We start from the raw sequence: 10976 nt of genomic DNA, 5'->3' as shown, positions 1-10976 counted from the left end.
TTTCAATCATTTCTTTGACTTTAAGATTAATACAATCCCCTATCCGCTAATTGAGCGTTTGTTTCCTGATAATTTATTAATAAAACAAAGCAGGCAGCATGTGACTTGGGAAATCTTCCCGGCCCGTTCCCGGAAGACTGAAGAGTAAATGGTAAGAAAGGGGTCATGTGGGCTCTGATCTCAATGTCATTAATAATCTACATAACATACAAAACGTTGACTTGTTAAAATCCCGTATGTAAGTGTTACTCTTTTTCAATCCTAAGTTAGCATGCTGCAGCCAGTCAAAGTAATCGTATCCTAGCTAAAAAGCCTGATTGTGTGTTCTATTTCGAAGCTTCATTTTTTTCTGAGGTAATATCAACCTTCACAGAAGCAAATGCGTAAATCAAATGTTATAAAGAATCTTAGATCATGGAGGACAGGCAGGTTTATCTTTGCTTTGGGCATGTTTGGTCTTCTAGTTTATCTGACTATGTTGTCTAAGTTTTATTCTCTCAGATCATTGAATTCCTTCTGCAGCTGCAATGGCCCTGTAACTCATTTTAGAATTGACAGCCATGTAAATTCCACTCTTCACACTATCATCCAGAAAATCCAACAGGAAATTGATACATTGAGAGAGATGCCAAATAAGTCAATGCCCGGATCGAAATCTGCTGTTTTTCTTGCAGATATTCTGGGGCTAGTTGAGTTTGTGCAGACATCTATGTATGATGTAGAAGGAAGTGGAGAAGCACATCCTCTGATTCAATCAGATGAACCTGGTGAGTACTTCTTGACAGAAGAGGTTAGGAAATATGTAAGAATCAAGCCAAACAGGCTTGGGAAGCAGAACTTCATGGGAGCCAATGGCACATTCACCAGCATTGGCCATGCTTGCTTTGCCATGAAGGGTGATCTGGAAGAGTACATGGACTACGACGTTGGGGAAATCTGCAACGACGATTGGAAGTTAGCCCAGAAGCTGATGGTCCATGGATGTGATCCTCTACCAAGGAGGAGATGCCTTGCCAGAGCCCCTCAGTTATACAGTAAGCCTTATCCCATAAATGAATCCCTGTGGAGGTTGCCTGATGATAAAAATGTGAGATGGAGCCAATACAGATGCAAGAATTTCACTTCCCTGGCCAGGAATGCCACTGGGAAAGGATTCTTTAAGTGTGCAGATTGCTTCAATCTTACCCATCATGAAATGCCAAGATGGGTAGTTCCTGGATACCAAGACTTGAACTCGAACTTGACGGCTGATATATTGATCACACAAGTGCTCAACTTGAAGCCTGGAGAGATCAGGATTGGCCTGGACTTCAGTGTTGGCACTGGCACTTTTGCTGCTAGGATGAGGGAGCACAATGTGACAATAGTTTCTGCCACAATCAACCTCGGGGCGCCATTCAGCGAAATGATTGCTCTTCGCGGGCTGGTCCCTCTTTACTTGACCATAAACCAGCGGCTTCCCTTCTTCGACAACACCTTAGACTTGATACACACGACCAGGTTCATCGATGGCTGGATCGATTTCGTGTTGCTGGACTTCGTGCTGTACGACTGGGACCGAGTTCTGAGGCCAGGGGGGCTGCTGTGGATTGATAGCTTTTTCTGTGTGGAGGAGGATCTAAATGATTACTTGGAGGTGTTTAAGATGCTCAGGTACAAGAAGCACAAGTGGATTGTTGTGCCAAAACTGGATAAAAATGGAAGGGAGGTTTTCTTCTCTGCAGTCCTGGAAAAACCTCCTAGACCTTTCTGAATTCTCATTATAATTACTTTCTGCAGGTATGCTCAACAAATCCCAGATGCAATCCAACAATATAATGTAACAACAAACCTTTATACTCCTACAGATTTTTTACTGACTTATCTGATGCAAATTGGTTTAAATTAGTTAAACTATATACGCAGTGACATGAATGTTGGGTTGACTGATTCTTGTAGCAGTTAATTGTTTCATCTTTGCCTTCTTTTTTTTCTTTTTATATTTCCTTGCTTTGTAGACTTTACCTACTTACTGATTCCATCTCCTGTGGTTGCATCATCTTCTTCTTCAAAAAACAAATAAAAATTGGGTGAATAAAGAAAGATTGAAATAAGAATTATTTGACTTATTATAAAATTTCTCTGTTAGAGCATTCTCAATAGATAAGTTTTTACATAAATTTTTACAAGTAGGGGAGAGGGGGGAAGACAAAAAAAAATGAGTTTTCACGGAAAAAAAAATGTTTGGTTAACATGTCCAGCGGGCACGTGGAGTGCACGCGTCCAATTGAGCGCTTCTGGTGCACCTCACGCGCACCAAACGGCTTCATTATGTTTTTAGGTGGGGCTCACAGTTGAGACCAAAAACCAGTCTTTCCTGCAATACTCTCAGATCTTCTCTCTCTTTCACATAGGATTGCAAACCTCAAAAATCACCCCAAAAGCTCTAAGGGGGCGTTTGGTTCACGGAATCTTTGATTACCCCAGGTATTAGGATTACCTCATGGAAGGTAATGTGAGATTTTGGGAATGTAAGATTACCTGGTGTGTTTGGTGTGTTTGGTTTGGATTGTGAAATATAATATTACTTTTGTTTGGTTAAGGGTTATATTTTAGGTTATATGTGACAATTTACTATAATGTCCTTATATATATATATATATTTATTTATTTATTTATTTGTGTGCCTTTATTGTGTGTATTTTTATTTATTTATATGTATGAATGTATTGATGTTTAATATTAAAAAAATAAATATATAAATATACACACATATATATTTGATTATATAAACATACATTTATTTTATATATGTTATTGTGTTAGTATTATCATTATTATTATTATTATTATTATTAGATATATATAAGGATTAGTTAACAAAGGCAAAGTTGGAATAATCCAAGGTAATCTTAGATTACCTAAAAAAACGGGGGTAATCACATTACCTTGAAACATTACCGCCACATCAACTTTTAGGTAATATAACATTACCAGGTAATCTCATAACTTGAAACAAACAATGTAATATAACATTACCAGACTTAGATTACCTAGGTAATCTCATATGACCCGAACCAAACGGCCCCTAATGGTGATTCTCTTAAATTCAAACTATTTATGAAAATGTAATGACAAATTCAAATACATTTTGAATAAAGATAGGTGAATGGATCTGGAGTATCGACCTTTATCTATGAGACTTTATCTATCCATTCAATTCTTTTTCAATTCAGTGATGAAGTATTTATTAAAGAGTGGAATTGAATCAATTTGCTATGTCTATATCTTTATGTCAATTAATATCAAAACAACACATTGATAATGTAGAAAAGAAAATTCCTGCCCACATAAGCAGCTCAAGTGGTCTAGGGGTGAAGTTTGGAAGGAAAGACCAGGATTGAATTTCACCCGCGGTAGTATGCAGGCAGCAGAAACATCAAACAAATTTTTAATTGATTACATTTAAAGAATAGATTAGACTGTTAAAAAAAAGAATTTGATTACATTTAAAGAATAGATTAGACTGTTAAAAAAAGAATAGATTAGAAAATTTATTACCTTATAGCATAGCTAGCGTTGGGGCAGAGGTTGATGTAACATATAATTAGGCAAAATATGATTTTACCATTAACGTAAACGTACAAGGAACTCCGAATCTTATGATTATGAACAAAAAACGAGTAGTTCATTGTTCCTCTGTTCTTTTCTCTATAATTACCACATAACGATAAGATAGGCAACATGCAATATGATATATATAGATAATCACATTGACGCAACGGACTAATCTTTAAATATAAATAATATAAAGAGCCACCATTTTTGCCCAAGACTTTTTCTGGCGAGATTTATTGTACTTTGTGCTTCTATTGTTGTTCATTGCATAATTAGTACCCTATTTTGCCCTTGCCGATAATCGGACAGCCAATTTCCGGATGCAAAAGACGAACGGGCAGTTAAAGATGAAGCCCACCACGTGATAGCTCAATATTAAATAGCAAACAACAAGAAAATGAAGACAAAAAAAAAAATTGGAGTGGTTGAATTATTTTTGTTTGTGGTGCTCATACTTGTTCGTTGGCAAAGGCAAAAACAAAAACAATTGGAGTAGTTGGTTTTCTTTTCCCGGAGTGACTTTGTTGAAGATCAGACAAAAACAACAAAATAAGAGTGGTTGGGTTTCATTATTTGGAAGAATGGCTGGCTTATTCTTCTGCCTAAATCAAAAGAAAACAAACCATTTTGCAGCAAACCCGCGATCTCAACTTTCGCACGCGTCTCCCATATCTTCCGACGGATGCTTTCGCCTCGGCGAACAAGTAGCATTTGGTGGCGGAGGAGTTCTACGATCTGCGATGGTGCTCCTTGGATCTCCAGCCGGCTACGCTCGCGATGGATGACATCGAAGACGTCGGAGGGCTGCAATGGAGGCTATCGCGGGTGAGTTCAGTGGCGCGCGCTGGTAGTTGGTGTTGCTTTAACGAAACCTGATGATGATTTCCCACCGCTTCCCCTCGTCGCTCCTAAACACGTTTACCCTTTCTCTTTCTATCTGTATGTGCAAATTCTTATCAATCTCAACAAACAAGAGAGGAGAGAATAAGGCAGCTGCTTAGAGGAAGAATTGAAGAATGTGTAGAGCACACTGCTATTACAAAAATAACGCGAAGATGTTTCAGGAGTGAAGACACCAGTCAGCAGCAAGCCTAAACCAAGCAGTTTAAATACAAAATATCTACATTCTGTTACAGTCTGTTCATTCTGTTACATTCTCGTTACTTTTCACCCTCATGTATTCACTTGTATATAAACTCCCTTAAGCAATGAATAAAGCAGTTTTTCACCCTTCCAAATCAGTTAGATGTTCAAATCACTTTCTTGCTTCTAACTCCACAACATGGTATTAGAGCATTTGAAAGGAGTTTGCTAAGCAGTTTTCCGATAATGGCGACATGGCCTTCAATCGGCACAAGGTCAGCTGCATCCGACAATGCAACTAGAGTTCCGGCAACTAGGACTCCGACACCTATTCCTTCTCCGACGACGGAATCGATTGCGACAGAGGTAACATTCGATCCAGAATCTCAGTCGAATGCATATTTTCTTCACCCTAATGAAAATCCGGCTCTGGTTCTGGTCTTCGTACCACTGGATGGTCCGAATTATCACCCTTGGGCAAGAGCTATGACGATGTCGCTCTCGTGCAAGAACAAACTCAAATTCATCGATAGTTCTATTATCAAACCATCAAGAGATGATCCGAAGTTTGAAGTATGGAACCGATGCAATGATATGGTAATGTCTTGGATTGTGCGATCGCTATCACCGATGGTTGGCAGAAGCGTCCTCTGGATTGATACGGCATATGGCATATGGAAGGACCTGAAGCATAGATTCAGTCAACAAGACCTATTTCGAATTGCAGAGATTAAGTGTGAAATTTACCAGACAAAGCAGGGTGATAGCTCCTTGAATGAGTATTTCACACACCAGAAGCTGCTCTGGGATGAACTTCAGATCCTCAGGCCTACTGTGGGTTGTGAGTGCACTACAAAATGCCAATGTGGAACAAAAATTGATGAATTGAATGAGCAATTTGAGAAAGATAAACTGTCTATATTTCTCATTGGTCTTCATGATAGGTTCACCGGTGCAAGAAATCAGATCATGCTTATGAGGCCCTTACCAGAGGTGTGTGATGCTTATTCCATGATAGCTCAACAGGAGAGACAGTTTCATATTGGTGTTACTAGCTTTGCTAGTCAATTACATCAGGCAGGTGAGAATGGCCTCACAGGGAATGTGTTGATGGCTAGAACAAATGGTGGTACACAACAGAATTACAAGAGATTCATAGGGGGAAACAAGAGGCCTGTATGCACATTCTGTGGATTCACAGGACACACAGAGGACAAGTGCTACAAAAAACATGGGTATCCTCTCGGTTGGAAGCCCAAATCAAGGAACCAAGGTTCTGTCAATCAGACTCTTGGACCTCTTCCAATCCAGCAGCAAGGTTCTGATGAGGGCATCTCATTCACTCAGAATGACTTAAAGAGATTCTTGGAATTTGTTCAGGTTCAAAAGGCTTATGGAGATAAGCCCATGAGCACACCACTGGACCACTCAACTCATGAAGCACATGCCAACATCATCTCTGCAAATCTCATGCCTGGAACTCACACTGAAGGTACAAATTCTGGTCCTAACTTGGCAAATTACAAAGAATATGAATGGATATTAGACAGTGGTGCTACTCATCATGTTGTCTGTTGTATGAGTTTATTGGTGAATCAAAAGAAGGTTCATAACATGCATGTTAGCTTACCTAATGGACAACAAGTTTCCATCAATTGCATTGGATCTGTGCATTTATCTGAGGAGTTTGTATTGCATGGTGTTCTCTATGTCCCTGGGTTTCAATACAATCTGATATCTGTAGGTGCCTTCATTAAGAGTTCTAATTGAACTATGGAATTACACACTGATAAGTACATAATACAGGGTGCTACCCATGGCAAGATGATTGGAATGGCTGAACTTCAGAATGGACTATATCACTTGACTTTCCCTGTAAATTCCTCTGTAAATAGTGTTGTTTCAGTATTGAATAAGTGTACCTTGTGGCATGCTAGACTAGGGCATGCCTCACATTCTAAACTTCAGTTGTTGCATGAAATAGATTCAACAATTCAAGTGAATAAGAATTTGATCTGTGACTGTTGTCATTTTTCCAGACAGAAAAGACTTCCTTTTCATTCTAGTACTTCTATTTCAGCTGCTTGTTTTGATTTGTTGCATATGGACATTTGGGGTCCTTATAAGGTTCCCACCATACATGGTCATCTTTACTTTCTTACCATAGTAGATGATCACAGTAGGGCAGTATGGGTGCATCTAATGAAAAGAAAATCTGAAGTAAGAGGTCTGGTTATGGGATTCTGCAAGATGGTTGAGAATCAGTTTGGTACACATGTCAAAAGCATAAGATCAGACAATGGCCTTGAGTTCTCCATGTCTGACTTTTTCAGTCAAGAAGGGATATTACACCAAACCTCATGCACATACACTCCTCAACAGAACAGTAGAGTTGAAAGAAAGCATGGTCATCTCCTCTCCATTGCTAGGGCACTCAGATTCCAGGCACATCTACCAGAAAGATTTTGGGGGGAATGTATCTTACATGTTGCCTACATCATAAACAGGTTACCCTCTGTGGCAATTAACCAACAAATACCATACCAAGTTCTACTCAAAAAGGTTCCTCAATATCAGCATTTGAAAGTTTTTGGTTGCCTAGCCTATGCTGCTACACTATGACCAAAATCAAAATTTGATGCTAGGGCTAAGAAATGTATCTTTCTTGGATATGGGAATGGCACTAAAGGATATAAGTTGTATGATCTATGTTCAAAAGTGGTTTTTCTGTCCAGAGATTGGTGTTCTATGAAAGCACATTTCCCTTCCAACAGAATATCAGTCCAGAGAGGGACTTTCCCCAAATCATTCTTCCAACTGATATTTCAGCAGGTCTTTCTGATGATCAACAAGAGCAACATCATACTGTCAGCCCTGAGCATGCTCCTGAACAATCACAGAGTCCTCTTCTTGGTGAAATGTCTGAATATACTCCTGAACAATCACTTGAGCAACAACAGAATCCTCCTATTGGTGAAGTATTTGAACATATTCCTGAACAATCACCTGAGCAACCACCTCAACAGCCTGCTGTCAGGAAGTCTACCAGACAGAAACATACTCCAGCATATTTAGGAGATTATGTGTGTCATGCTTCCACAATAAGGACATCACCCCATGACATCTCTAGAGTGGTAAACTACACTAAATTCTCACCATCCTTTCATTCCTTTGTTATGAATATTGACTGTCACAGTGAGCCCAAGAGTTACAAGGAAGCAGTCAAGTATGACTGTTGGAAGAAAGCTATGAAAGATGAACTTGATGCTTTAAAGGGTAACAATACCTGGGAGTTGGTAGATCTACCACCATCCAAAAACCCCATTGGGTGTAGATGGGTATACAAAATCAAGCACGATGGCACCATTGAAAGGTACAAAGCAAGACTTGTGGCTAAAGGGTACACACAAACCCTTGGAATTGACTATCTAGATACTTTTAGCCCAGTGGCCAAAATGATAACTATCAGGACTATGTTGGCTGTTGCAGCAGCAAAAGGGTGGCACCTTCACCAGATGGATGTGAACAATGCATTCCTTCATGGGGATCCAGAGGAGGAAGTCTACATGGAACTTCCTCTTGGATACACAGAAGCAAAAAATGGTCAAGTTTGCAGATTAACAAAATCACTATATGGCCTAAAGCAGGCCAGCAGACAATGGAACACCAAGTTGTGTGATGCTTTGCAGAGAATGGGGTTTAAGCAGTTTATTCCAGATAATTCATTGTTTACCAAAGGAGAAGGCTCATCATTTGTGGCTCTACTAGTATATGTAGATGATATAGTAGTAGCCAGCACTGATCTCAAGCTAATTCAGCAGATAAAAACTCAGCTCAATGACCAATTTTAGATCAAGGATTTGGGGCCTTTAAGGTATTTTTTAGGCTTGGAGGTGGCAAGACAAGAAAAGGGAATTGCAGTATCACAGAGGAAGTATGCTCTTGAGTTATTGGAGGAAGCAGGTTTCACAGATTCTAAGCCTGTTCACAGCCCTACAGTCCCCTCACACAAATTAAGCAAAGATGAGGGAGAGTTCCTTGATGATAACACTTAGTATAGAAAATTGGTTGGAAAGCTTCTATATTTGAACATTACAAGACCTGACATAAGTTTTGCCACACAACAATTATCTCAATTCTTGGATAAGCCTACACACCTACATTTACAAGCAGCACACAGAGTCCTAAGATACATTAAGAATGCTCCAGGACAAGGCCTATTCTTTCCAGCATCCAGTGATTTACAATTAAAAGGCTTTTCTGATTCAGATTGGGGTGCCTGTATTGACTCCAGAAAGTCTGTCACTGGATTTTGTATCTTCCTTGGCCAAGCATTGATCTCTTGGAAATCAAAGAAGCAACCCACAGTGTCAAGATCATCCTCAGAAGCATAATACAGGGCATTGGCAGCAACTACCTGTGAAATACAATGGTTACTCTATTTCCTTGCTGAGTTTGGGCTGCATCACAACATACCAGCTTCTGTCTACTGTGATAGTAAGTCTGCCATAGCAATCATTGAAAATCCTGTGTTTCATGAAAGGACAAAGCATATTGAAATAGATTGTCATCTAGTCAGGGAAAAATTACACAAGGGAACAATCAAACTATTTCATGTTACCTCTACAAACCAGTTGACAGATATCTTTACTAAAAATCACTGTCCAGGTTCTTTCTATAGCTATGTTTCCAAGCTGGGATTGCTCAACCTATACAATCCAGCTTGAGGGGGGCTTTCAAGAGTGAAGACACCAGTCAGCAGCAAGCCTAAACCAAGCAGCAGTCTTAGTTTAAATACAAAATATCTACATTCTGTTACAGTCTGTTCATTCTGTTACATTCTCGTTACTTTTCACCCTCATGTATTCACTTGTATATAAACTCCCTTAAGCAGTGAATAAAGCAGTTTTTCACCCTTCCAAATCAGTTAGATGTTCAAATCACTTTCTTGCTTCTAACTCCACAACAAGATGCATGTGGAATCTTACTCCATGGCATAACTTTTGCATTTAGTGGATGATGAGCTGTAAATCTACTCTTTCGCCAACAAACCACCTTTGGCGTGGTCTTGAATCTTGATTTCTTAGAATTAAATATTCAATATTGATGTGAGACATTTTTCTTGGCATTTCAGATTCATGTATAAAGATATATAATTTGCTCAAGACTTTTTCTGAGGAATTTGTTGTACTAATATTAGTTGTTCCTTGCAACATGAAATTATTATTTTAAACTTTATGGTGCTTCGCAGTTGGTCGCAGTTTAAATTCCGACTGATTAGATGACAAGAGTTTGTGGAGCAAGTTGGGTATGTGGCTTTATTATATTTACATGTAAGTTCCATTGAAATTGAAGACTGTGTTTAGTGGGAATTAGTGGGAATTTTTGTTTGTTTGCGCTTAAAAGATAGCAAAAGTGAAGGAATAAGGAATAGGGAAATACATATGTTTTGTGATTGAGAAGGAGCCAAAAGTTAGGGGAGTAAAAAGATAGCAAAAGTGGAGGAATAGGGAATTAACTCAAAAAAAGAACTTAAAAAAAAAAACTCAAGAAAAGAAAGAATAGGGAATTAAATATGTTAATTTTGTGATTGAGAAGGAGCCAAAAGTTAGTTGAGGAAAAAAAAAAAAAAGGAACAGCCGACACATCCATCAGATTGGTGTCTAAAATTGTCATAGCCTATGAGCCTGTTTGAGAAATTGGAACTGGAAATGTTGCAACACCTGCCCAGTCACATACAAGGAGTTGGAACTTCTTGCTGCACATTTAACTTTTTATGTCTGCATTATAACTTGTTCATTATATTCCCAATAATTTGCTGTTATTTTCCTTTTTCATTTTAAGGTGTTCTTCGACTTAAACCTGTATCTTATCATTTGAATTGCCCCAAAAAGATACAAAGTATTATATTTTAGTTGTTCTCTTGAGAGAGATGATTCTTTTTAAATTGAAACTTTGTTTATTCTGCACGTTTTCAATTGAATACCAAATGAATTCAATTGAATGATTACAACTCCATTGCAAAATTAATTCAAATATTAGAAAAAATAGTCACTTTTGATAATCGGTAGTCCAGGTCGAAGACCATGTGAGTCATGGGGTAATGACAAACACGGAGCTCAATAATAAGTAAGAAAGAAACAATAGGAACAAGTTAAAAAAAGTACGGACAAAACCCAACAAAAAACAAATAATAATAATAAAGAGGAAGAAAACAAAAACAAGCAATAAGAGGAACAAGACAAAACAAATATGGAGAGTCATCAAAAGTGGAAGACAAGGGAAGATGATCGAAA

The 10976-nt window shown here is 38.5% G+C and overlaps 2 protein-coding genes across 3 annotated transcripts; both read left to right on the top strand.

Moving 5' to 3' along the window:
- The first annotated feature begins 152 nt into the window (after nucleotides 1-152).
- On the top strand, nucleotides 153-1952 carry LOC116030476. The gene has a single exon (XM_031272732.1). The coding sequence runs from the start codon at nucleotides 380-382 to the stop codon at nucleotides 1751-1753; it is 1374 nt and encodes a 457-aa protein (XP_031128592.1). The 5' UTR covers nucleotides 153-379; the 3' UTR covers nucleotides 1754-1952.
- Nucleotides 1953-4218: 2266 nt separating this feature from the next.
- LOC116029094 lies at nucleotides 4219-6727 on the top strand. Of its 2 annotated transcripts, none has more exons than XM_031270983.1 (2): nucleotides 4219-6172; nucleotides 6487-6727. In XM_031270983.1, exons 1-2 carry the CDS (start codon nucleotides 4927-4929, stop codon nucleotides 6519-6521), a joined length of 1281 nt encoding a protein of 426 aa, XP_031126843.1. In that variant the 5' UTR covers nucleotides 4219-4926; the 3' UTR covers nucleotides 6522-6727. The 2 variants fall into 2 exon arrangements, with proteins under 2 accessions (XP_031126843.1, XP_031126844.1); XM_031270984.1 differs by having other exon boundaries at nucleotides 6425-6727.
- Nucleotides 6728-10976: the final 4249 nt, after the last annotated feature.

This window comes from Ipomoea triloba, chromosome 9 (genome assembly GCF_003576645.1).
Source record: "Ipomoea triloba cultivar NCNSP0323 chromosome 9, ASM357664v1".
In the NCBI taxonomy this organism is placed as follows: Eukaryota; Viridiplantae; Streptophyta; class Magnoliopsida; order Solanales; family Convolvulaceae; genus Ipomoea; species Ipomoea triloba.
The sequence above is the reverse complement of the archived record's forward strand: the minus strand, read 5'-3'. Positions and strand labels throughout refer to the sequence as shown.

Bases quoted from the DNA above. Each gene is read 5' to 3' on its own strand.
- LOC116030476 (XM_031272732.1), top strand. From the start codon at position 380: ATGCGTAAATCAAATGTTATAAAGAATCTTAGATCATGGAGGACAGGC.
- LOC116029094 (XM_031270983.1), top strand. From the start codon at position 4,927: ATGGCGACATGGCCTTCAATCGGCACAAGGTCAGCTGCATCCGACAAT. The intron at 6,173-6,486 runs GTACAAATTCTG...TACATAATACAG, and splicing joins GCCTGGAACTCACACTGAAG to GGTGCTACCCATGGCAAGAT.